At 42.2% G+C, this 27,508-nt stretch overlaps 1 protein-coding gene across 2 annotated transcripts in view; it reads right to left on the bottom strand.

Annotated features, from left to right (window-relative positions):
• Nucleotides 1-270: 270 nt before the first annotated feature.
• RIOK1 (RIO kinase 1) overlaps nt 271-27,508 on the bottom strand; it is a 29,756-nt gene continuing 2,518 nt past the window's right edge. Inside the window, exons 2-17 of one of the 2 annotated variants that reach the window (XM_038392212.2) lie at nt 26,191-26,385; nt 24,798-24,888; nt 23,761-23,830; nt 21,809-21,851; nt 20,914-21,006; nt 19,355-19,467; nt 19,149-19,229; nt 15,402-15,488; nt 14,580-14,717; nt 13,624-13,727; nt 10,612-10,718; nt 9,201-9,266; nt 7,674-7,793; nt 5,997-6,050; nt 4,657-4,806; nt 271-3,213 (exon numbers count right to left, since the gene is read on the bottom strand). In XM_038392212.2, the coding sequence (XP_038248140.1) occupies nt 3,103-3,213; nt 4,657-4,806; nt 5,997-6,050; nt 7,674-7,793; nt 9,201-9,266; nt 10,612-10,718; nt 13,624-13,727; nt 14,580-14,717; nt 15,402-15,488; nt 19,149-19,229; nt 19,355-19,467; nt 20,914-21,006; nt 21,809-21,851; nt 23,761-23,830; nt 24,798-24,888; nt 26,191-26,283 (1,521 nt within the window). In that variant the 5' untranslated portion in view covers nt 26,284-26,385 and the 3' untranslated portion in view covers nt 271-3,102. The remainder of the gene's footprint in view (nt 3,214-4,656; nt 4,807-5,996; nt 6,051-7,673; nt 7,794-9,200; nt 9,267-10,611; nt 10,719-13,623; nt 13,728-14,579; nt 14,718-15,401; nt 15,489-19,148; nt 19,230-19,354; nt 19,468-20,913; nt 21,007-21,808; nt 21,852-23,760; nt 23,831-24,797; nt 24,889-26,190; nt 26,386-27,508) is intronic. The other variant, XM_038392213.2, reaches the window with a different exon arrangement.

Here is a 27,508-nt window from a genome sequence, read left to right on the forward strand (position 1 = left end):
GCTTATGATGAAAATGGCTCAGTAGACTGACCCCCTTATCTCTAAAGAAAGAAGGGTTACCTGGAGGGTCACAGCGACCCAGTGAGGCAAGGACAGAGCTTTGTCACTATATATCGCTTTTATCCAAAGCGCTTTCCAATAGTTAGCTAATGGTACAAACAACATTTGGAAAGATCATTAAGTTGAGATCCTCAGCAATTTTCAAGTGGTCCGTGGGGAAAAAAAGTTTGAGAACCACTGCTTTAAAAGAAAGAAGAAACAAAACAAATGAACAAATAAAACTGTTATACATTTATTAATTTTAACAAAGCAAAACACCAATAAGTTAACAGTACAGGGATCCTTTGTTTTATTTTTAAAATATATACTGAACTGTTTATCATGGTATCAATTTTCTTTTTCATCAATTACAAAAAAATAAAATAATCTAAGTACTTCATAAGCCCCCATCACTATTACATCTAAGCAACTGGTTCTTCCTTCCCATTTCTGAGCAGAGGGGAGTGAGACAAGCAGTGGGGGAGGAAGATCAGAGTGTGGACTCCCTAGCATGCTTCCCTTTTTTCTGTTACTATTAAATTCTCTCTGCAGCTGCCTGTAAGGTTCAGGCTCTGCTGATCAGGAATGGGCAGGGAAGGCAAAGTCAGCTGCACTCTGCACAGTATTTAACATCCACAATTTTGCATCCACAATCAATTTTTCAGGTACAAACGACAATTTCATTTCTACCCCCAATGTACCCACTAATCAGATAGATAGAGGTCCACGTCTACCCTTTGCACATGCATGTGAATGCATTCAGTTGACGGTGGCTGAAAAATTACAGGGCAGGCCAAGGGGTCTTGGAAAGTGTGGGCTTTTGCTTCTCAGAGACTGTATCTTGCAGTATCTTAGCTGTAACTCTTGAATAAGTGACTGATACAAGTACAACAGAAGCCTGTCAGAGCTAGTTTTGCATTCTTTCATCAAAATATTTCAGCGCAGCTAAAAACCTCCGTGTCGACATCTCCTTGTGTGCAAAACTGGATTTACTGGCTTCACCATGGAGAACTCATCTGCACTTCTCCACCTTCCAAAACTGCGCAACAGTTACATAAACAGAGCGTATATCTAATGTGTGAGAGAAGCAGCATGCCAATTCCTGGCCCAGTACTGTCTTTATAAATGAGCTGAATTTTGCAAGGCTTGACCAAAGAATACAAATATGTTGTTTAGAATTGCAATATCAGAGCAACTGCCACACTGCATCAGGCCACGTAAATCCAATATCCACTTCTCTCCAACAGTGGAGAGTGTTGGATTCCTACAAGTAGAGGAAGGTATTTAAAAAAACAACTAATGTACAACTAATATACAACAACATGCCCACAGGGGAAAGTTTCTTAAGTCCAGAGGTTGGCTTACGTCCTGAAGCATGGAGGTAAAGCATCCCTTAATTTTTATCCTAGCCAGTATAACTGTGGATATTCATATTCTGCATGTTTAATCCTCTTGCATCCTTCTAAGCATTTTGGCCTACCTTTTCAGAAACGACTAGTGATTTTGAGTGTCCCATGTGAGGTGCCTTAGAGGGGTCTGATTTTCAGAGGACAGGTGCTCAGCAATTTCTAAGTATTGGGCTCCTTTACAGTGTCTCAAGTTAAGTACCCAAAATCACTAGTGTCACTTTGACGCAAAGAAGCAAGGGCCTAAATTTTCTAATGGGAGTAGGAGCAAAGGGAACTCAATACCTTGCAGATCAAGCTCTGGATGGTAAAAATAGTACCAGTTTTAAGACCTGATCAAATGTCAAACCAATGTGATGATAATGATCTTATTCATACATAGTGAAATGAAATATGGCTGCTTTTTCATTTTAATTGTTAGCATTATCTATTGATTAAAAAAAACCAGTACATAGCACCCTTGTTAGAACCAACCACATATCTGTGCTATTCCTTTAGCCACTGGGGAGAACAAAAGCAGCTTATAATTAAATAAAGCATCATACTGAAGCTTTTTAGATTATACTGTTTACTAGAATCTGAATAAAACCTGTTTCAGAAGTATGCCAGTCACAAAACATATGCTTATATTCTGAAATATATTCCAGACAACAAATATAAACGTTCTGCTTATATAAGTGGATCCAAAGCCATAATGATTTGAAGGGGCAGTCTTATGTGATGACCACAGTACAGATGTTCTCACTCAAAATGGAAACATCTGCATGTTTAATTTTACCACTGGAACACCTAATGAGCATTGAAAAACAGAAGCAACAGGTATGGAACTGACACAGAAGAATTATTAGAAGCTTAACTACAATTACCACCTCTCAGCAGCTTACAGCCAATTGACATCAACCGTATGATAAGCATCTTAGATGGGGGGAAGAGTTTTAACGAAGCATTTAAACAGCTACAGCAATATTTTCAAAACTTTGGTACCTAATGTCAGGCACCTAAATCTATATTTAGGCACCTAAATAAGCGGCCTGATTTTCAGAGGTGCTGATCACTCATCGCTCCCATTGACTCCAGTGGGAATTGTAGTCAATTTAGGGAATTTAGCACCTCTCAAAAAAAAAAAAAAAAAAAAGTCACTCATGGTTCAGTCCTACTTCCATTGTAGCCAATGGCAGTTTTGCCACTGTTGTTCCGTGAGAGCAGGTGCTTATATGTGCGCCTACATAAGGATTTGTGCACCTGTATTTCCCCGCCATGTGAAAACACTGACCATGATAAAGTATAACTCAATGTCCATGCTGCTATTGGGGTTTTCCTTTGTTTTTTAAAAGGAGAAACAAGTATGTGCTTCTCTTTTTTCTGTGTTGAATGAAAATCATAAAAAGCTCCTTCTTCTTGGCAGTCCGAGAAGTGGGAGAATGGCCCCCTACATTGAGGGCTAAAGGCATTGCACATTTTTACACAGGCACACAAGTCAATCTTCTCCATCGAAAAAGCAATGGTATACGCTGCGTCCAGTCAATCACAAGATAGTTAACAATCCACCGTCACGGTGAAATCTATATTTACATAAATAGAACATTTTGTAGCGAAAATAACTGATGGAGACCAATAGTCAGCAACAGCTAACCCTGCCCCAAAGATCAAAGCCACGTTATTTGCCTTTCTTCATTTTTGCTGTCTTCTCTTTTCGCTTCTTTACGTGCTTTGGGATTTTGTTTTTTCTCTTCTCTCTTTGGGCTTCTTTAACCATCTTTTTCCTTTCCTATAAAAAGTGAACAACACTTCATTTACAAGAATGATCCAGAGTAATTGTGAGCAGGTTCCTAACACGTGATATGTTACTATTAGAAAAGGTGGAGGATGGAAGTTAAGCAATTTTGGCCCAGGCTTTCAAATGCTGTATTAGGAAATTAAATGAACTCCACATTTCTAGAGATGAGACTGAGCCACAAAATCCAGTTTCCAAATTTCAGAGGAGTTTGAAGCCAGGAAGTTATGGTGGGAGCAACTGCTGAACATAGCAGATTACAAAGGGGATGAGAACTCATACTATTTAATTTGTAAACTCCACTCAACACAAATTGTAATAGGAATCTGATGCATGGCTTTCCAATATCCAGGCTGGACTACTGCAATGAACACTTTCATGGACTGCCAAGAGAGCCCAATCCATCGCCTGCAATGAGTTCAGAACGCAGCAACTTGATCATCATCAGAGCTGAAGGGAGGGGATTCGATACCACAACACTATGCAGCAATTTAAGTCAGATGGTGAATGCTATTTTATCTCACTGAAACAGCAGGTGCAATTTAGCTAAACAGAATACAATTCAAACTGGGATCTGACCAATACAATGCGATTAACTAACATCCCATCCTACAAAAGAGAACAAGAAATGATGATCAGAAGTGGCCAACCACTCTCTATTTTACAGCACGTGTGAAAGACAAATCCTAGCCCCAAGAATTTCACCATGGCACAGCCCTTGTAGTTCAGATCTTTAGGCTCAATTTTAAATTATCTCATCTTCTATGACACTTTAATCCTTTTGAACTGCCTGGAGTTTTCCCTTCATGCAGCGCCTGGAATGCTGCTGAAGGGTAGGGACACTCCGTGAAATTCGCTAAGGTCTCTGACCCACTGGAGTGGATCCACTGTGCAGGGTTCAGAAAGCCACAGAGCTGACACTCAGGAAGATTCTATACCTAGTGCTCAGGCAGAGCTGGCCTTCACACCCCAGCTCTACATAAACCCCTACGGATGAAGCCGGGGCCATGGCCACTTGGTCCACAATTATATAAAGTGGGCAAGGGTCATGGCCCCTCTTCCAGCCAAGAGCTAGAAAACATGCTGTAGAATTGTGCTGTGCCCTGTTCACAGCGGATTCTGTTCCCCACATCTCAGGTAGACTTCCCCACACAAAGCTTATGTATTCTGGCTTGGAGGCGGGTGGATAAGTAAGTGTAGGTTAAATGTTACTCTATAGAAATCACTTTAGCAAAACCCAAGAGAGCACGTCAAATAACACTTCACTGGGGACATATAATCTCTGCTCTCATTTCTCTTAATTAAAATACTTAAAAGAATAAATTAAAAGTTTTTTGTTCTCTCTGAGCAGTAGATATGTAGAAAAATAAATATTTGTCACTTGAGTAGTTCCCTGGAGCAGAGAGGGAAAAGCGTACGACTTCCTGGCCAGCTGACCTTTTTGTCCATGCCAGCGTCAGTCGGTTGATCTTTGGGATGCAGTGGCTCTCCCTGTTCTTTACAGCCTGAATCAGAATAATCAGAACTGCCCCCATCTTCTGAATCTGATTCCATCTCCTCTTCTTTTTTTTCAAGGAGTGCAGGGACCTAAAGGAAACAAAGAAGAGTTTTGTCCCTAACCAAAAGTCAGTGGAACATTTAAAAAAAAAAAAAAAAAAAAAAAAAAAGTTGCATTTAAGTGGTAGAGCCTCCTAGAAAGAAAGCCTTCAGCTAAATTTATGTTTATCCACTTCTCCACAATCAATCAATGTGCCTCTCAACACTGGTATTAAAAAAGAGAATGAAACAAAATTAATCCAAGTTAAAAACAAAGGGTACAGTAAACAATGGAAATACAGCTTGTTGGGGACTTGCTTACAAAACAGTTGCACCGCTATCTCCCCACCACACAGAATTAAGGAACTATTCAGGTCTGTGGTGTACACCAGACCTTGTGGGGTTTTTTTGTTTTGTTTTGTTTTTTTTAAAAGAATCATACCAAAGCCAGTTTTAGCAGTGACCCACATGGGCTCTAGCAGTAACAGTCGGGTATCTACAATGCAAAACAGCGCTGTACTTTAATCATACTGGGGAACAAGTGTGTTATAACCCGGTCGCTTGACATGGTTATATTTGCATTGTAGACAGGGTCTGCCTAGTGCTGTTTAACTAAGCATGGTTTCCAAAAAAGGAAAAACCGAACCTGGCTCCTACTGTAGCAGGATATCTGCAATCACTTACAGACTGGATAAACATGCTGTACTAATCCGTGTGCTTTTAAAGTACTGCATTGCAACATTTCCATTAGTTAGTACAATGCCCTATTCTGCATAAATGCTCTATGTACAATAATTACAGCACCAGCCACACACAACATAACACTTGTGAAAATGTAGCATTCTATATAAAGTAAAGTTTTCTGCACTGGGAAATCTTTTCACATCCCCCCCACCCCCCTCCAAAGTAGATCTGGCCATATGTTGTAAATTCCTATACTGACCATCTGGTGGCTCCGAGTATTTTTGTTCCCGAGTTACTCCAGCACTGGCTGAGTAATGCAAAGTAATTCCATATACTGCAGCACATAGTATGCAGGTACACAGTGGTGTAAAGATGCGATCTTAGCCCCTGATCTTGCAACTGCCTCTGTGCTGGAAGAACCTGCAGCCAGCCCTTCTGAAATCAGGGGGCTGCCTGCATGGAACCAAATGCAAGACGGTGCCTTATTTAATACTTCTCAGGCACCTTTATGAACAATGAAATTCACTATAGAAGAAAAACTTAACAGGCCATCTTACCTTCTGAACACCTGACAAGTCCTTCTTCAATCCTGTCACTGTCTGGTAGAGAATCTATACACCGGGATAAATGAAAATCAATTATACAAAAACATCTAGCTGCAAAACTATCATTTTCAACCCGCCGACCAGAGAAAACAGGTGGCTGACTGTACCAGATGTGCCTGTTTTCCAGTACCACCCACAGAGCTCTCTGCGCACAGATGGTAGATTTTGCACATCAGATTTTAGAAACTAGAGATTCCCTAGGCCTGACCTCCATTTTTTTGAGATCAGAGTCTGTTCCCTGTGAATCTTTTGTATGGAGAAACTTAACATGTACACGGAAGAGCTGAGAGGGAGAAGGCACAGCTCTCTCCTGCAAAGCCTTAGAAGGGTTTGTTTTATTGTCAGCTCACTAGCACCATCATAGTAGTACAGTAGTGTACAAATGTGTTAGACACTGCACAAACACACAGAAAGATAGAACCCCACCCTACAGAGTTTGCAGTCTAAAATGACAAAACAGAAGAAGGGTGGGGGACAGAGATATGCCACCCTTATAGACTACACTGTCTATATTTTGCAAGCAAATCTGCAAATCTGGTGATTTGGCTTTTTCTTCACACCACCCAGAATGGGAAGGTCATCTAGAAAAGGGACAAATAATACTGTTTCAACGCATGTACACAGCCAATATGCTACAATGCACTGATGGCACTTTTTTTTGTTATTTTTTTAAAAACACAAAGGGAATATTTTGATTGACTTCTTTACTTAAATCTCCCTAATTTTCACTTATTAGAATCTTCAGCTATCCAGGTGTTTTTAATTATGTTCTTTTGTCACTCGAGGGGGGATCGGTTTGGAAAGCCTTGTTTTTCTGAGCTAGAATCTGCAACTGTGCATAACATAGGGTTTTAAGCACTCAGTCTCTACATTTTGTAACACGTCAGTAAATTGACTTCAGACCTTGAGCAAGATCTGCACTATTCATGGAGTAACAGAGGCATCTAACAAGGACCTGATGGTGAGTGGTATGTCTATATAGGTAGCACAGAAGCTCTGTTATACAGCTCTACTGAAGTAAGGTTGATGGATGAGCACCTGCCTATAGTAGAGTTTTAGCTTTACTCTGGAAAATTGGAAAATATCTAGTTTCCAACAGGACAATGAATGATGGAAAAATAAAAGTTCAGTGACTCTTATTACTAGACTCCAGGTACCATCTTATGCTTCTAGGCAAGCACAAAAAATAATATAAAATTAATTTCAAAGGGATGTGGCAGCATTTTAATTCTGTAAAAACAAGTCAGATGTAAGATCCCTGGGCTGAGATATAACTAAGATCAATGAATTTACACCAGAGATTAATTTGGTCTTCTCCCCACAATATGTGAAGTTTAGTCCATACATAGCTGAAGCTGAATGTTAAGTTGATTTGACAGCTACTGCACATCCACTCAGAAAGACGATGTGATTGTTTGCAACTGATCCCTGACATGCTAATGTGTCTTTTGAATGCATTCATTCTTGAAGTTTTTGATAGTATACTGCTATAGAACCAGGATTCACCAATACTTCAAAACAAACCCCATTGGTGGTTCTTCCACGAGAATCCACAACTAATGGTACCGCCTTGGATTGTCTCTCTCTGCCAACTCAAGTTGTTTGTAATGTTTTGGGAGGTCTACTTACATTATCCTGCTGCACATTTAATGCCATGTCCTCTTCCTTCAATTTCATCATGACATCTACATCCCTCTCGTAGTTTTTAACTTCGGTCAGGGTTCGAGGGATGTAAGCTTTCTTAAACACCTAAGAGAGTGAAATGAAACAACATGCAGATTTACATATAGTCCTGATTATAGGCCTCTTCCTTGGGAATCATCCTGATGGGTGTCTGCGATCAGACGACACCCATAATTTAGAGATCCCACCTCACCGTCTTTGGCCAGCAGCAGATTGTCTCTTTGTTGTGGTGGGTCCTACAGCATGGAGCTCACCCATGACAACATCTTAAGATTTTATAATTAAGGTCTTGATAGCATGACTGCTATTGGCCTCTTTCCGATCACCTCCATACAGTGCCCCGTCCTCACCATTAATCTGTTTGAATTTTAAGGGGTTTATTTAAAAGGTCACACAGGAAGTTTGTGGCAGAGTAGGGAATTGAACCCAGATGTCCTGAGTCCCAGGTCAGTGCCTTTACTAGATCACCCTTCCTCTCACAGTACAGGTCCACTTAAATTATATATAAACAAAAACTTCATGTAAATTACAATAGAGGATCTCCTTATACAAGATCAGCTTGCAACAATATAGAGTATGTAACGAGGTTAGGCCCTCTCCTCTGAGGTGCTGAGCACCCACTGAAGTCAACAACACATGCATGCAGTTCTATTGCCTTCAGTGGGAGCTGAGGGGGCTCAGGAGCTCGCAGAAGGCACGTCACAGACTGGGCCTTTGGTTTATAAACACAGCAGCAGTTAGCTCAGGGACAAAAAGTGACCTGTTTTAAAAAGTTCTTATCTGGTACAAAATGCCCCTCAATATACTAAATTCAGGTTTTATTGTAATCCAACACTTTGCTGCTGACAAGTTAAAAGAATCAAATCAAGACAGTGATTTTGTCTTATGCTCCCATGCTAAACAATACTGTCAGTGCATCACACATCCTCAATGATGCAAAGAAAACAGACCTATGTTGGCTACTGCTGCATCAGAAATAAGCAGAGAGAAACATCATCATAATTAGAAGACCCAAATCAGAATCTGGGAAGAGGAAGCTGGAATTGTTTTTCAATCAATATGAACAACCAGGGGGCAAAAACTATTCACATCTTAACACTGTATGAATCCTCATATTAGCACATTATTCTTTCAGCCATATTTGCAGAAGCTCAAAGATTTCCCCTTCGTTGCTAGCTGGGTCCCTTGTAATGTCTAAGTTCAAGACCAGTCATAGCCAAGCATGTTGGTCTAGGAAACATGCTAATGACACAGGTGATGCTGACCAGAGATTGCAAAGAAGATATCATGAGAAGCATTTAGATATCATTTAAAGAACCATTTGCTATCTGAAAGCCTCTCCACTTAGCTCAGGATGTATCAATGTATTAAATGTAACATTCTGTGGATCAGGGTATCAAAGAGAACATTTCAAAAAGTCTTCAAAAGGGATACTGCAAAGATTCCCTCCTGGCAGAGGAAAAAAATCCTCACCTCCTCATCCACGTTATCCTGACTGGACCTTTCTTCCTCTGTTCTTTGGGTTGCTATTTCCATCACCTACAGCAATATGAAATGCAATACAAAGTCATCACTCTTCACAACCCAGTCCCTCATGCTGGATAATAATTCATCTAGCTGTTCCTACCTATATTTCACCACATCCACTCCATTCGCTGGGAAACTGTTCTCTCCCACTCATGTAAAACACTCCAGCTTTTCATACCACAATGCCTTTAGTGACCCCTGCCGGTGCTGAACATTTCTGCAGGGCACACCCACTCAAATCCCACTCCTGGCTACTGATCTACTTAACGAGAGCAAAAAAAAAAAAACTTTTCCCTCCACTCCTGCCAATCCAAACACAGAGCCAAATTATGGCTGTCCCTACACCAGTGTGGGATGACAGGGCACAGGGAGCCTCTGTCTGCTGCTCATGCTCTCACACAGGAGGCTGCTGCACTCCACAGATGCAGACTTGCTGCTAGTGCTGCCAGCAGCACTGAACAGCCAGAGGAGCATGCATGAGCAAGATGGGAGTATTGTAGCCACGTCCTACTCCCTCCAGCCCAGTGCACCGGCGAATACCCAACAGCTGTGCAAGTGTTTATGGGCTGCTTGGAAGCACTTGCCCCCTACCCAGCGTTCCAGGTTGGGGCAGGAATAATGTCTCCTGTCACCCCATTCCCAACATGGCTGAGGTCAGGATACGGGATCCTTCACCATCTTCGTTGCTTTGACTACCCGAGCTGGGATTTACCGCAACAGCTAATTGGTAAAGGAGAATGCAACATGGCTGATGACACACTGAAGGGACTGCTAGAGCTAGGGGGCTGGAAAGTGATCATCTATTCATTAGCATCCCAAGGGGCAACAACTGAACCCCAGCTGACTTTAAACTCACCCCTGCTTGAGTCAGAACAAGACTCAACAGATACAGAGGGAATGGGAAGAGAGCAATGGTGGATAACTGAGACCAGCCTGAAGTATTCCCGGTGTGGAGCCTAGAGCCAGCATACCCCCCTTCTCCTAGAATAGGCAGGTTCCTTTCACCTACTGGACCAAACAGCATTTAGCTGGTAATGCTGGGTATTTTGGGGGGGGGGGGGGGTGCAAGCCTCGCTCATTCCACTCAAACCCATTTACCCCCAAGTCCACCTCACTCGTCCCGCTCATATGCCCCACCCCACACAAACATGGCAGGGAGGTGTGGATAAGTTCCCACGGCTTACATGTATTGATGTTAAAACATTTCTATATTTTTTTTTAAGTTGCTGTCTCATTATACAATGCACAATCTTTACAGCAGAAGCATCGTTGTGGGATAAACAGGACAGAGGATCTTGAACCAGATCTTATTTTACTCCTTAAATCTTCTTACATAAGCAGGAACTTCAAATCTGACCTTTGAGAGATAAGCATCCAAGTTGTTGCTTGTTATAGAAGGATCTGTAATAAACTCAAAGAGCTCTCTGACAGTCATCACTGCAACATTGTACTTCCAGAAAAAGTCTGCCAGAAAACAGGGCAAAAAAACAAAGATAGCATGATTCAAGTTCACTTTATGCTTCTACACCACTGAAGTGATAGTAAATACAGAATAATGGTTCTATGAATTGAGGAAATTCCCTACAAGGTTTGCAGAATCCCACTGGGTGTGGTTATCAGAAAACTCTTGGTCACCCAAAGCGCAAGTTGCCCATCTTTCAGATGCAACAAATGCTGAATGAAGCAAGCAAATTCTAAGCCCAATCCCCGTTCCTATTAAAGTTAAGGGCAAAAGTCAAACAGACTTCAGTGAAAGCCAAATGCAACCAGGAAACAAGCGAAAAGCAGGAGGGTAGAAGGGAAGGCTTCATAAAGGATCAAGCAGTTGCAGTACATTAAGATTAAACTTTGCAAATGTCAAATCAGTGACATTTGCAGTTCTGGAATTTCTACAGATGAGAATCAAAGGTGTGCCCTGAGGTAGAGTTACGATCTATTTAAATTTCATTCATGGGGAGACAATATGGTGCACATCTTAGGACAGGGGTCGGCAACCTTTCAGAAGTGGTGTGCTGAGTCTTCATTTATTCACTTTAATTTTAGATTTCGTGTGCCAGTAATGCATTTTAACTTTTTTAGAAGGTCTCTCTCTAAAGTCTATATATTATATAACTAAATTATTGTTGTATGTAAAGTAACCAAGGTTTTCAAAAAAGTTTAAGAAGCTTCATTTAAAATTAAATTAAAATGCTGATCTTACGCCGCCGGCCTGCTCAGCCCGCTGCCAGCCTGGGGTTCCATTCACCTAGGCCGGCAGCAGGCTGAGTGGGGCCCTGGCTGGCAAGGGGCCAGCAGCCAGAACCCCAGATTGGCAGCGGGCTGAGCAGGGTCGGCAGCCGGGACCCCAGACCGGCAGCGGGCTGAGCAGCTCAACCCGCTGCCACTCAACCCACTGCTGGTTTGGGGTTCCGTCCGCCGGCTCCTGCCAGCCAGAGTCCTGCTGCTGGCCCCGCTCAGCCTGCTGCTGGTCTGGGATCCCTGCCCACATAGAGTGGGTACCTACCTTCTCCCTGGTTCTAGCCCATTCTCTTCCTCTCTCTCTCTGCACTGAGCTGAAGGTGGGAGTGCACTGAGCACAGGGCTGGGGGTGAAGGAGCAGGTTGGGAGTTGGGGTGTACCGTCTGGCCAGGAGCTAGAATCAGGGAGGGGACTCACGGTTGGGGCAGGAGGTTTGGGTGTGGAGTGCTTACCTGGCCAGCTCCCATTAGGTGCAAGGGGTGCAGCTGGGAATGTGTGTGTGGGGGGGGGGTGCAGGAGCTCCCATTTGGTGCTCAGGGTGGGGGTGGGAATGTGGGAGGTGCAAGAGTCAGGGCAGAGGGCTGGGGCATGTGAGGTGGGTGCAGGAGTCAGGGCTGGGGTCATGGGGGTTGCAGGAGTCAGGGCTGGGGTGTGTGTGAGGGGGTGCAGGGGGCAGGGCAGAGAGCTGTGTGTGTGTGTGTGTGTGTAGAAGAGTGGGCTGGGGCAGGCAGGATTTGTAATGGCACGCTGCTGCCTTCTGGGGTCTTGGTCGCCGGCCCCGCTCAGCCCACTGCTAGCCTGGGTTCGGCAGCTAGCTGAGCGGGGCCAGCGGCTGGGACATGGCAGGCAGTAGCGTGCCATTAAAAATTGGCTCGCATGCTGTCTTTGGCACACGTGCCATAGGTTGCCGACCCCTGTCTTAGGCTAACGGCCATTCTTTGATACTCCTAACTAAATCTGAAGGTTGACAGAGAAAATAAGGTTCCATATCCAAGTAAACACCAAAGGCACTCCATGGGATATTTAGCTGAATAGTCTCTAATGCTAATGCTCTCTGTGGCTAAACCAACAAAGCATCCCTGAGAAATGAATTAGAAAGACAGAACAAAAGGTAAGCCTGGAAGCAGCCCAGGTGGCTCTCAGAGCCCAGGGACAGAACACATGGCATCTAAAATCGCTGTCATGCTCATGGAGAAATACTCTTGCAACTTCTATAGTAGACAAAGAAAACACCAGTGTGGAAGTGATACAGCAGAGAAATGGGATGACAAAGAGCAGCCCAAGAAACTTCCAAAGTCACATGGCACTTAGAGAAAGCAAACTGAACAATGTAGAGAAGAAAGATTACAGATAATAGGAGGAAACATTCACAAATCCATGGAACACTTAAGGGATAAGACATTACTAGTTCACTGGCTCTCAAGCAACATGTGACATCAAAATGCGAGTTCTGTTTTATGGATTTTTCCTTTTTCTTAAATAAAGATTGCAGTAAGGAAGACAATGTTTACAAAGAGACACTGATTTCTTGCTGCCCAGAGCAAAATGCAGACCAGAGTTGTCCATACTTCTGCTATGAAGACAATGATTTCAATATTTATAAATAAAATACTGATTAAGGGTACTCACCGCATCTTGCTGAACTTGATATAAAATATCAGTATAGTCCTTTAACAACAGATCACCAAGGGCCCCAAACCTGTTCTGCACAGGTGCAAGGACTAACGTGATCAAAGCAAGAGTAACTTCTTGTTGACTAAAGTTCTGTACTTGATTTGTAATCACTGAACAAAACAATCTGTAGTCTGTATGTTCTCTGTCGTAACAGCAGGTAGATATTTCCTTTGTTGTAATATAAGAAATTGTGTGAACTCTGCTTTCCTTAGACTAGCCTTAAACATAAGCTCAGATGTAACTGAATTTGCGAGACCTGCTCTACCTTGGCTGTACTTAGCATAGCGTAGTTTGTTGGCTTCCTAACGAAACTTATACACATCCTAAGATGATGTGCATTTTAACTAACTCCATCCTGTTCTACATATAGTGTCAGTCTGAGGAATACAAGGAAGTACACAGTTAACGTTCCAAAAGGAAGGAGCTATTAGAAGGAATTGAACTACTGCCCACTCACCATTGATATTGGCACAGTCCTTCCGCAGGAATTCTAATGCATGTGGGTGGTCATGCTCCACTGACTGAGACACATCAATGATGTACACCTCTCCACTGTGGTATCTGGAGATGCAGCAAGGGAAAAGCAGATTTTTTATTTAATTTATTTATTTATTTATTTAAAATCCCACCATTTGAAAAAAAATGATTCAAGTTTTGGTGGCCTGACACTAAAGTTTTGCTAGGGACACGTTCCATATAATAGTTGTTATACTATTACACATTATTTGAGAGAACAATCCTGGTGAACACAACAAGCAATTTTAGAACAATGAATTAAAATAGCCTACTTGTTTATTCATCAGCTGATGAAAAAACCTCACTGAATAACCTATTCAGGGAAGTATTTTGCAAGCTAAATTATCAGAGAGATTTGGGATGAAATCTGTATAATAATCAGGTAAATTACAAAGCAGAGATGAAAGGAAAATACTGCCCTCCCATAGGAGCATATTAGTACACCTCTACACCAATATAACGCGACCCGATATAACATGAATTTGGATATAACGTGGTAAAGCAGCGCTCTGGGAGGCGGGGCTGCGTGTCAGCCTCCGACACGCTGCTCTGAGCGGCATGTTGAGGGTGCCGGGGGACCTGTCAGGAGGCAGAGGTGTGGATAGGGGTCGGGGCAGTCAGGGAGACAAGGAGTGGGGGGTGAGGGGGGTTGGATGGGTTGGGGGTTCTGAGGGGTCAGTCAGGGGGCGGAAAGTGACTATGAATAATGGAAATGCTCGAGGCCAAAGCAAGTTCGATATAACACTGTTTCACCTATAACGCCGTAAGATTTTTTGGCTCCCGAGGACCGCGTTATATTGGGGTAGAGGTGTACTGCATAGCTCTACATATTATGAGAGAAGCCACCAATGCCTACATTTTAAATGTTAAAATACAGAGCAAGGTTTAAAAACATACAGCATATTAAATTCACTGAGATCTGCATGAACAAGTTTGGCATCCTGGTACATTCTTCTCATGTACTGTATGATCTGTAGATACAACTCCCGGGCTTTTGAGTCAGATAACTGAGCATTTTTCAACAGAGGAGCAGGCCTTGGATTTAAAAAAAACAACAACAAAAAACAGAATAAATTCTCCCATTTTACACCAGCTGTATAGTCCCTTCACCACAATACTTGATCCATTTTAATTCAGTAAATGGAAAGACCTCAGTGATTTACTCAATAACTTGACCAGCTCCACAGCTAATATAAATATTTATTGCGCCACTGCAGAAAGTGGAACTATGTTTTACACTCGCTGAAGAACTAGACCACAACATTATAAATATTAAATATTTACATTACAAAATGCTGAATTAACATTTGTGTGCATCACTAATGAACTTTCCAACTAGAGCATTAACACATCATGACCTGAGCTTTGAAGTTTATTTTAAATTTCTAGAACATATAATCCTCACCATCCGTATTATATGAAGTATAAAAAGGCCCGTGCAGATCTAGTTACAGAACTGAGGCCTTAATTTCTAGCTAATGCAGACTATTTGCTCATTCCCTGCATGGATAAGGCTTTGGAATCAGGCAGACCCTCTGCACCAGGAGCTGGGAGGGATCTTGATATTTTACATCTCATTTATACACCAGAGCAATGTACTCAATTAATCACCAGTCTCTGCCATAAACGAAACAAATTCAACAGATTTTTTTTTTTAAATTCACCTTTGTTCAAGCCTATCAATAAAGAAGTTCTCATTGATTTTCTGAGGATACTTACATGTCATCTTTACCAATAAAACTCATGACAAGTACATGACTTCTTAGCATAATTGGCTCTGGGCAAGGTATTTGTGCTGTATTCAACCTGTAACATTACAACAAAAAACCCATAACTACCTATAAAAAATAAATGCAATCTATTATTATAATTTGTATTAGGGTAGTGCCGAGGGACACCAATTAATTTTGGAACCCCTCGGTTGTAGGTGCTGTACAGAGTAACAGACAGTCCCTGTCCCAAAGGGCTTACATTCTAAATATACGAAGAGAAGTTTCATTATCCCCATTTTAGAGATGGGAAATGGACACACAGAGAGAAGGTCTAAGATTGAACAGGAAGTCTGTGGCAAACCTGAAGAGTGAGCCAACACCTCCTGAGTCCCAGTCTGGTGTCTTAATCATAAGACCATAAATCAGACCTCCTGACAGTCCTGGGTTTTGCAGGACTGTCATGCTTTGACCCCCTAAGTCCCTTGTCCAGGTTGAAGGGCAGTTTGGCCCGGCCCACTGTTTGAGAGGGCCCCCAAACTGAGTGGCACTAAGTCCTGCGTTAACCACTTGGAAGGTGAGAAGGTATGTCACAAACGTCCAGTGTTGTCCACACTGTGGCAATGCACACTATGGGGCTGTGAGTTCTGAAGCACACTATTGTATTGCACACTAATTGGTCCGTATAGACCCTGCTGGTTAGCACTAAAAGTTCCATAGCACACTTTAAACACAGCTACATTAAAGCACACTAGAGAACTTTTAGTGTTTACCAGCAGGAGCTACATGGACTAACTAGTGTGCCACACATTGGTGTGCTTTAGAAATCACACCCCTGCAGTGCACTGCTGCACCTGTAGATACCCTTAATTATATATATTTTTGTTAAGCTAAATTGCCCCATACACCCCACACCCACTATCCAGCTGCATAAGCCAGTCTGTCTCTCTGTTGCTGACCAAGTGTTTCATCCTTATCCCACCCTGCCCTCCCCAGACAGACAGATGCCTCCATTAGCAACAATTAGTCACAAGTTGTTGACATCACTTGATTTTTTTCCCCACAAAAGATGAAATAATGAAAGATTCCCTGACATGGTGACTGTGTAACTGATACTCTGCAAAGGCAACAGTCTCCCCTGTCACAGGTGTCCTTTGCAGCTTCACTCTCTTCCCGGATGGAAAGGAGGGGATGTTAGGAGGGTCTGTGCAGTGGGGACTGACTTTACTCTGCAATAAAATGGCATTAACACTGCCCATTAGTGGAAAGCAATGTGCCCATAAGTCAGTTTTCTACCATAGAGTGTGATGTGGTTGGGTCAGCACAGGTCACAGTGTTTCAACAAGGAATAAATAATACTTTGCACTTCTGGCTCCCCATCTACATGGGGAAACTGACCATGTTCTGACATCATTTTCAATGGTCAGTGCGGTACATAAGTGGATCTGGGACACAGCAGCTGTTTGAGAGGGCAGGGCATGAGGAGGACTCCTGTATCCAGCTGAGAACGCAGAGGGCATGGAATGGAATCCCAGAGCTGGGGCTTGGGCAGGAAGTGGAGTAAGGACCCCAAGGGACCACACCAAGCAGTGCAAGGAGGGAGGACCCCAAGAGACTGTGCCATGGAATCATGCCAAGGAGGAAGAGGGGTCTTGAAGAGGAAGAGGGATCAGCATGCAGGCAGAGCCTTACAATTATTCCCTGTCAAGGCTGTCAGAGGTTGAGAGAGGGGATAATAAAGCTCCCTTGTGTGTGTGTTGGAGGGCTGTCTCCTGTGGGTTGTTCCCCAGTCCTGGGAGGTACATTGGTGCAGTGGCTGAAATTCTCTGCTGTTTCACTCCTGAAACAGACAGCACTAAAGACTCCCACCCTCTATCGCGGCTTTGTGAGTGACACTATGGGTCATGGGGGATTATATGGGAGATCAGGTTCCAAACATCTTGTTCCTCCATAACTGAGGACTGGATCTGAGGCAGATTAAAATCAGAACCCACCTTTTGTACCTGTGGGGGCATCTGGGACAAGCAGGAGCTCAACAGAACAGCTAACATCAAATGATCCACCCCCAGTTGGCACCGGTTTATTGGCTAGCTCTCTAGCTTGCCTGATTCCTTCCTCCCTGAGACCCCACTACACATGCAGAAACCACTGATCCTAGTGGAAGAAGTTTCACACTGTGCAGGTGTGGAAATGCTGGAGATTCAGATCCATGTCCCTCCTCACCAGGATTTTTCAAAAATACGTGACTGCAGAGAACAAGGCCTATTGAAAAGTTAATGAGACTTTGCTCCTAACTCACTTAGACACTTTTCAAAAATCCCACACTAAATCGAGTGGGAAGACACTGGGTCTGTAAAAGGAAGAGGTGACTGATGCCTCCCCAGGGAGGGCAGGGTGCCAGAATCATTCAAAAGAGTAATTGTTTGACCTTTGCTGGAGAATCACCCAAGACACTGACAATATCTCCTATGATCACCTTGTTTCTCACCCTGCTATACTGGGGAAGGTTTTAACCAAACAGCTTAGGCAACATCCAGAGTCTTCAGATTCCCTGGCTCCCAGGCAGTCTGGTTTCTGCCCTGTTTATGGGACAGGCACTGGTCTTTATTGATGTCATCAACATGGTGATGAACAACGATCACATCCATGTTGATTCTTTTGAGGCCTGACCCAAAACCCATTAAAACCCAACAGGAGTCTTTCCATTCACCTTCACAGGCTTTGGATCAGACCCTTAAATGCATCAGCTGCCTCTGATCCCAGTGACCACGAGGGGCTCACACTTCTGCGACCCTGGCAAGGATAAACAGTCATCTGGAGCATCTCTGCTCTTTCCTCTCCTAGAGAGCCAGACTGCAGTGATGAACAATTGCTCCTCTGCCCTGAGGGATTTCTTGTGTGAAGTGCCACAAAACATGGTTCTGCCACCTCTCCTGTTCACCGTGTTTGTGAGGGAACGAGGTGACATAGTGAGCTCTATAGCGATGTCACTGCCTGCCTGTCACTTAAAAACATCACAATAGGGTTATGCATTAAAAACAGGTTTGTTTTGGGAAATGCAATTTAGGGCTTTCCATCTAAGTCTAACATTAATAGGTGGCTACAGTATGAATGAGCTAGTCACAGCATGACAAAAAAGACAGGGTGGATTTCAGAGCTTAATGTCACATGCCAGATCCTGATTGTCCGATTCCATTGGGAATCTCATCTGAATAAGGATTGCTGGATTTGGCCCATCATACAATCCATACACATTGAGATTGGGAACTTAAGTATTCATGGAAATATTTAGCCTAATATAGAAAAAGTAAAGTAGTGTTTTAGAAACAGAGATAATACAACAGCTGGTGCGATGTAAACCCTGATCCTGCATTGACAGTGGATAGGAGGGATAGCTGTGTTTGTATGGAGCCTGCGCAGATCGCTGAGGTTGTGCGTGGATGCGGCAGTCTGCCCAAGTGCTGTTTATGCAGAAGAAACACCTTAGACACATCAGGCTGGGAATCTTGATGCTTAGTAGTATTGGGGAAATCTTTTCAACGTTCCTTATTAACAGCGTATGAATGAACAACGCTCCCAAATAAGCAGGCAGGGAATTGGTGACAGCCCTGAAGGCCGTGATATCTCATCCTACCAATTTTCCACACAGATACCACACAGGGGACACTGAGCAGCAGCCAGCTCACACTTACATTCATTCCCACCAGCAATGGAATGCACCAGTCACGTCTGCACCAAAGCTGAACATAAAAATCACCTTATTAAATTCCTCATCTCTTTTTCTGCCCATGTCTTCACCATTTTCCTCGGGTTTCCTTTACAATATCCATGACGAAATCTTAAAAACAAGCACACCACAGAGACTTAAACATTTATAGAATATTTGTGACAAAAATTAAGAGCAATCTGTAGGTAAATGCAGTTAGAGGTTTGCTGTCATTAAAGAAAAGAACTTCAACTCACCTGAATTCCCCACTCACATACTTATCCCGATCTTTAAACATCAAAATAGAGGTTTTATAAATCTTTATTGCTCTGTTCTCTCCATTCACTGTACTGGCATGATAGACATTAGCCTATAAGTGTGAAGGTAAGAGAAACAATATTAAAGTTCTGGGAATAGTTTAAGTACTGAGAAGTTTGCTCATGTATCAAATACTGTCAAGACCACCATTTTTTAGGAGAGAAATTAAACCTTTGGGCTTTGTCACAGGGTGGCTAACCCTTTAAAGGGAAATGGGTCTGAATCCCACCTATGACACAGCTAACTCTCCTTCGCAGAGGGGTGACCCAGTTAGGCCTCTGGTGTAGAGAAGGGAAGAGACTTTGGGTAAGGCAGAGATCTGAGACTGCGCAGCTGCAGAAAGCAAGACAGCTCCTGCTGGAGACCCCAAGACCGCATGGTAAGGTTGTTTGCATGCTTCCTGGTGGTATGTCTGGGCCTCCAAGCCCTGGGGAAACATGGGAAAACTGCACTCCAGCAGAAATGCCCTGGAGGAAGGACTGTTAAGATGGTTTTGTTCTGAATTACACTTGTTTTGACAGACTTTATTGCCAGTCCAAATAGAACTAAACGAGTGTAATGGCGGGGTGGGAACAATGGGTAACTGTATGAGGACTTAACAAATTGGACCACAGAAGGGGAATCCTGTTTTTGAGTATCTTGGGACTGTGGGAATTTTTTAAGGAGCACTGAGAAGAGAGAAACTGAGGCTGGGGTGCTGCACGGACACCCCAAGATATAAGGTGGTGGCAATGTTGTTACATGCCTCCATCCCTGGACCCAACAGGGGTGCTCCCACTGAAGTCAACAGGATTTCAACCAGGCCCAAGGATCCAACCACTGGGAATATTTTGCAGGATTGGGATCTAAAACCATACGAAGATGTTAGTGTGTGTATAAAGCTCTAAAATGCATACATGCAGCAGAACTTCACAATAATGGCTGGGATGTCCATTACAGATAACTAGAGAGGAGCCTGATCCAAAGAGGTGCCAAGCACCCTCAACTCTCACTGATGCTCTGCACTCCTGAGTGTGGTCACATTGACTTCAATGGAATTAACTGCATGAATGAGGACTGTACATATGATAAGCAGGGTTCTGCAGGGTCAGATCTTCAGAGCCAAATAGTGGTTCTACTGAAGTCAATGGAGTTTTGCCTGTTACTTCAGTGAGACCAGCCTTTGGCTGTAAGAATGAAACTAGCCTCTGTGCCGAGTGCCAGCATGAGGCCTACATATCACTCGAGTCCTCAAGACCGCTTATGGTCTAAGTGGAATTTAAATGGTGCTCCATATTTTAATTATTAAACAGAGTTCAGTAGCTTCACTATTGATATGTGATGAAATTCAAAGTAACATGTCTCACTTTACAGTAAATAAATTAACTTCTTGACAAACACAAGAAAAGTAATTTAATGCCAGAGATAATAAGTATTTTACTATTTCCCTTTTAGCAGAGTCAACTTCCTTTCAGTTTGCAAAGAAAGTCTGTAGCATGCCAGTTGGAATGAAACTCACTTCTTTCCCTGTGCTGATGCAGCCATTTATCTCTGATATGACACCTCTAGTTAGCATCTTGAACAGGATCATTCGTGTTCTTGGATCTAATACCTCATGGGAAATTAGAAAAAAAAAAAATAAGCAAAATCACTTTATCCAGTTTACTGACTAATCATTTTATCCAGTTTATTTACTGAAAATATTATTAAACTAATCCATCTTGAACTGAAGAACCCACAGAACCACAGCGTCTTAGTGGACCAAGCCATTCAAAATTCTATCTGGATAGTATTCTATTTCTTCTATAATTTTGGAATTATCTTTAAAATATTAGAGGAAAATGTGTTTGTGACTTGTATGCAACTCCTAATCAGTGGTTTATAATATTTGACATGCATCCTTAGGCTAATGCTAATAAAGGAGCGATTTCCCATCCACAGTACCAAGAAAAAAAGTGCATTAGAACTCAGCTACCTTAAAACGTGCCAGGCTTTCACAATAACACATGGTGGTCCTTGTGGTATACAGGCCTTTAACGTATCATACTAGTTTTAGAACAAAAATGCGTGGACTGAAAAAAAAGGACCATTTCATCTTTCCCATGGAAAATTCCACTTTTGAGTAAAGCTAAAATGAAATTCTATGCCTATCAACAAAATCCCAGTTGAATACAACAGCAAATCATAATACTAAGCACCATAACGGTCTCCAAACCAGCTGTGAAAACAGACACAATTTTTGTAAAGCAGTCTTGTTCAGAGAGACAAGAAAAACATGGGATGAAACCCTGACCCACTGAAGTCAATGAATGTTTTGCCATTGACACCAACAAAGCTAGGATTTTACCTCTGGTTTTAGTGATTCAAATGAAAATAAGCCTTTTAACAAACAGTTTGATATATTTAAGACTCACCTGTTCCACTGTTGCTCTGTCTGATTTATCTTTGACTCGATACCTAGTGGAAATGAAAATATAACAGCATGACATGGTCTACTCAGGAGGAATATCCATAGCTCCGCCAATAATTTTTCCAGAACGAGTGCTCAAGAAGATAATTAGGCGAGGAAGGGAGAGAAAAGAGGAAGCATCATTACATTAAAATGGGATTCCTTTGCTGGCAAAGTACCACCAGCGTTTTCTGCCTTATGGCTAATCCCACAGCCACTAAAATGAATTATATTTGCCACAGACTTCAAAGAAAGCAGGATCAAGACCTGGCAATGACTTTAGTGACTGTTCAGCAAATCATCCCATTTTATGGGGAAAATGTTAATTCCAAAATTTTCACTGTAAAAATGATAAACAAAAGAAATCATATTTTTCAATTCACCTCATACAAGTACTGTAGTGCAATCTCTGTCATGAAAGTGCAATTTACAAACGTAGATTTTTTTGTTTTGTTACGTAACTGCACTCAAAAACAAAACGGTGTAAAACTTCAGAGCCTACCAGTCCACTCAATCCTACTTCTTGTTCGTCCAATCGCTAAGACCAACAAGTTTGTTTACATTTACAGGAGATAATGCTGCCCTCTTGTTATTTAAAGCGTCACCAGAAAGTGAGAACAGGCATTTGCATGGCACTTTTGTAGCCAGCATTGCAAGGTATTTATATGCCAGATATGCTAAACATTCATATGCCACTTCATGCTTCAGCCACCATTCCAGAGGACATGCGTCCATGCTGATAACGCTTATTTAAAAAAAAAAAAAAAATGCATTAATTAAATTTTTGACTGAACTCTTTGGGGGGAGAATTGTATGTCCCCTGTTCTGTTTTACCCACATTCTGCCATATATTTCATGTTATAGCAGACTTGGATGATGACCCAGCACATGTTGTTCATTTTAAGAACACTTGCATTGCAGATCCGACAAAACACAAAGAAGGTATCAATGTGAGATTTCTAAAGATAGTTACAGCACTGGACCCAAGGTTTAAGAATCTGAAGTGCCTTCCAAAATCTGAGCGCGACGAGGCGTGGAGCATGCTTTCAGACGTCTTAAAAGAGCAATGCTCCAATGCGGAAACTACAGAACCCAAATCACCAAAAAGAAAATCAACGTTCTGCTGGTGGCATCTAACTCAGATAATGAAAATGAACATGCGTTGGTCCACACTGCTTTGGATCATTATCGAGCAGAACCAGTCATCAGAATGGACGCACGTCCCCTGGAATGGTGGTTGAAGCACGAAGGGACACATGAATCTTTAACACATCTGGGACGTAAATATCTTGCAACGCCGGCTAGAACACCAGTTCTCACTTTCAGGTGACATTGTAAACAAGAAGAGGGCAGCATTATCTCCTGCAAATGTAAACAAACTTGTTTGTCTGAGTGATTGGCTGAACAAGAAGTAGGACAGAGTGGACTTGCAGGCTCTAAAATTTTAGATTGTTTTATTTTGAATGCAGGTTTTTTGTACACAAGTCTACATTTGTAAGTTCAACTTTCATGATAAAGAGATTGCACTATAGTACTTGGGGGTTTTTTTTGTTGTTGTTGTTTTTTTTACAGTGCAAATACTTGTAATAAAAATATAAAGGGAGCACTGTACACTTTGTATTCTGTGTTGTAACTGAAATCAATATTTGAAAATGTAGAAAACACTCAAATATTTAAATAAATGGTATTCTTGTTTAAATAGTGTGATTAATTGCAATGAATTTTTTTAATCATGATTAATTTTTTTAATCCCTGGACAGCCCAATCCAAAATACAACCAGCACACAGAACGTTACATTCTCTAATTTCTAATTTATTCAGCATCATAAATCAAGTTGCAGCTCGTAGTAGAAAACAATTTGAGGGCATCAGAGTTTTCAATAAATCAACAGAAATACAGTCACCCAAAGTACTTACATATCTGCTTCCTTTTGCCTAGACTTTTCTGTGGCTTTGTTTATAACCAAGTCAGCAAGATTTAACCTATCTGAAAAATACATTAAAGAAAAAGAAGCGACGATCAAAGCAGTTTTCCACACACAAAACTGCAGCTACATTTCTGCTGCCAGTAGACATATCACACACATTCAAGGCACATAAAGAAATACTCGTAACAAGATGATCAGGTTTTCAAAACATATGCACTAGTAGTAGCATTCTCCTCTATGGGTCTGAGGCCCACTCCAGGATTATAGAGGAGCAACAGGGGCTACTGCCCTGGAGATGAGACAGTGCCTGCAGATGCTGTCCTTCAGATGGATGTTAAAACAGAAGTCCATTTGCCCTTCTCTTAAGGAACTTAAAAAAATCCCATGCCATTTTCCAAACAGAGTAAGCAATAGCCATCAGTGTCCAAGCCAATATTCCCTCAGTAACGTGAATGCTGATGTTTAAGGAGGCATGCGACTTAATACCAAGGGTACTGCTGCTGTTTGTGTTTATAAATCACTGGCTTACTCACTTATCTCATCATTTTGGAAATCTTTTGGTATGAAAGATACTAGACAAAAATCATTTGCTACCACAAGATACCATGGTATGTTATACAGCAACTTCACCGCATACTGACTATACAGAGTATTGTAGAACCAAAGAAGCTGAGCTGCTGCAACTTTGCGAGTCATCAGATGATGGTCTGATGGACAGCTGAGTCCCTGCCTCCAAGCCAATCAGATTGTTTCTGAGGTGAAATTACAGAAGAGTTATTTTGTGTGATCAGGAGGCGGGGACGAGAGACAGGACAGCTCTCTGGGCAGAAGGAGACTCCAGGAATGGTATCTAAAGACAAACATGATGTCGGAAGGCGACATCCAATATTAACCCTTTTAACTGTTTGGTAACAGCTGGCTAGTTATAATGCCTAAAAGCCCCAGCTCAATGTAATTAGAATTAGTCACTGAATGTCACCAAGGTGTACCTATTACTATAAAAGATGACGATAGGATTATACTTACCTAGATTAATTTTATGCTCAAATTTTCTTAGGGCCTTGTCTGTAGGAGTGGACATTTTTGCTGAATTGCAACTAGGGGTCTGTCTATTTGCCTGAAACAAAGGATTTGTTACATAATTTGCCTTCCCTAAGCAGCCCTTCTAAATACACACAGTAGCTTGGGGGGGAAAAAAAAAAAAAAAAAAATCAACTTATCTAGTTTGATCTGCTCATGTATCTAAACACCTGTACAAGCTTATTTGCATTTAGAAAATCAGAATTTCTCAGGGTAGTTTAGAACTGGAAAATGATTTCAGTTAAGAGGAAAACAAAAAACGTATGTGGGTTCAAAATCCTATTAGCTAAGAGCTCAAGGAGAAGGTGCTTGTTAATCAGGGGATTAACTGTAACTCAGTCAACTAACATATTTTAGCTCCCAAGAGGGAACAAGAACAAGGAGAGAAAACACAAAAAGAGAGAGATGGGGAGAAAAATTGAGACAGGAAAGAGTCAGAGCAAAAAGAGAGAACAAAGAAGGGGTATGCATGGCTTGTCAAAGAGGCATCAGTTCCCATAGACAATCTTCTCCATACCCAATCAACGTCTGCCCCAGCCAGATCCCCATCATGAACCTCTAGATAGCACGCACCACACATAACTCCCTCCTCCCCAGGTCTCCTTCCGAAGCCCATAAGGCAGAAATAGATAGCCCAGGAAATATGTTTTTTGCCAGCCACAACATTCTGTAACCACTCCCCTTCAGTTTACCAGAGATACTCCGATGTCCATATGTCAAAGAAAAAAGGAGAAAATGTTCTACTTCTGTTGCCCAAGCTGAGAGCATAGTGAAAAGTAAATTAGTTTTCAAATTCTGTGGGTTAATTATTTAAGCTAGTAATTCAGACAAGATTTCTAACCTCATAGAGTCCCCTCTAAATCCATTCACCTTTCGTGTTTTTCATAGGTTTACTTGCCTCCTTTACTAATGATATGAAATGTATGCTTGCCCTCACACTCCCCAGTCACATAAAGCATGTCGTCTCACAAACTGGTGAGAAGGAAAGGATGGAAACCCAGGAATATAGATGGAGGATATTGAAAAGGAGGATACAGCAGTGATATCAGGGTGGGGAGAGAGGTTGAGACCCCAAAGGAATGGAACAGAGTTATAGCCACAAGCGAGACCAAGCAACAAGAGTTGAGGAAGGAGAACCACCGGGGCATGGGAAGAGAGTGGCATTGGTTAGGAGGTACACAGAGAGAGAGACATGAGGTCGCTCCTAAACTGAGAGTGCGATGAGAAGTCCCATCTTGAATTTATGGTTGGGGTCACATTCACATCTCACTGCGCACTGCTTTAGTCTCGTTTGCTATTAGAAACTCTGAAAAGTGTCCTGGAAGTGTCTTTAATGTACCTGTGGGTTGCAGCCTCCAGTTGCAGATGACGCTTGGTGAGTCTCCAACTGAATCATCCCAGTCCCACTCTTCATCCTCATCATCTTTGTCATATGTCAATTCAATCAGTGTCCACTTCCTCAGACAAACATGAGCTGCTGATGTTAACTGTTACCTCCTCCTCTTCAACTGTTTCCGTGCCCTGGGTCAATTCACTTAAAAAAAAAAAAAAAAAAAAAAAAAAAAAAAAAGATCTATATAAATAAACCCCATATTACCAGAATCATTATGAAATTAATGTACAGTCATCCAGAAGAATGCAATAATAAGAGTACCTCTCTGCTCAATATTTTATTATTTCACCTGCCCTGAAGAGCTCTTCTGCATGGAGGCTCACTTTTACTATAGCACTTTTAAGTATCTTCATCCTTTGCTTAAATGCTGTTTTGTAATTCGTTCAACTATTCTGTTCAGTGAATCACAGATATCTGGCACTCTCTGCAACTCCTACCGAACACCTACACTACAAAAGACCATCCCGTTCACTCTTCAGAGGCAGACAAACTCCACTGTCCTAACAAACTAGGCTAGGCGAGGATTCTAGCTGAGATGTTCCCAAACTGGACCTTACCAGTGAGCTGCAGAAAGCTCAACAAATACCCCGGTCTGAGAGATCAATAGATCCAGCACTAAAATTGATGACCTACAAAAGGAACATTTAGTTGTTATGAGCACTTATGATCCACCCTAAGCCTGGTCTCTGTGGTCTGCCAGGTCTCTTCATATTCTTCCCATGTATCTCTAATTTCTCCTTAGTCACCTCAGGGTATGTCTACACTGCAATAAAAGACACGGAGCATGGATACAACTGGCCCAAGTCAGCTGACTCGGCCTCAGGCTGCAAGGCTGTACAATTGCAGTGTCGACATTTGGGCCTCACACTGAGCCAGGGCTCCAGCCTGAACCCAAATGTCTACTCTGCTATTTTTAGTCTCACAGCATGAGCCTTGCAAGCTCAAGTCAGCTGACCCACGCTCCGACACCTCAGCACTGCAGGATTTCTAATCGCAATGTAAAAAGAAAAAGGAGTACTTGTGGCACCTTAGAGACTAACAAAATTTATTTGAGCGTAAGCTTTCGTGAGCTATAGCTCACTTCATCGGATGCATGCCAGTGGAAAAATTGGTTTTTCCATCCAAATGCATCCGATGAAGGTGAACCGTAGCTCACGAAAGCTTATGCTCAAATAAATTTGTTAATCTCTAAGGTGCCACAAGTACTCCTTTTCTTTTTGCGAATACAGACTAACACGGGTGCTACTCTGAAATCGCCAATGTA

The sequence above is a fragment of the Dermochelys coriacea genome, chromosome 2 (assembly GCF_009764565.3).
Source record: "Dermochelys coriacea isolate rDerCor1 chromosome 2, rDerCor1.pri.v4, whole genome shotgun sequence".
In the NCBI taxonomy this organism is placed as follows: Eukaryota; Metazoa; Chordata; order Testudines; family Dermochelyidae; genus Dermochelys; species Dermochelys coriacea.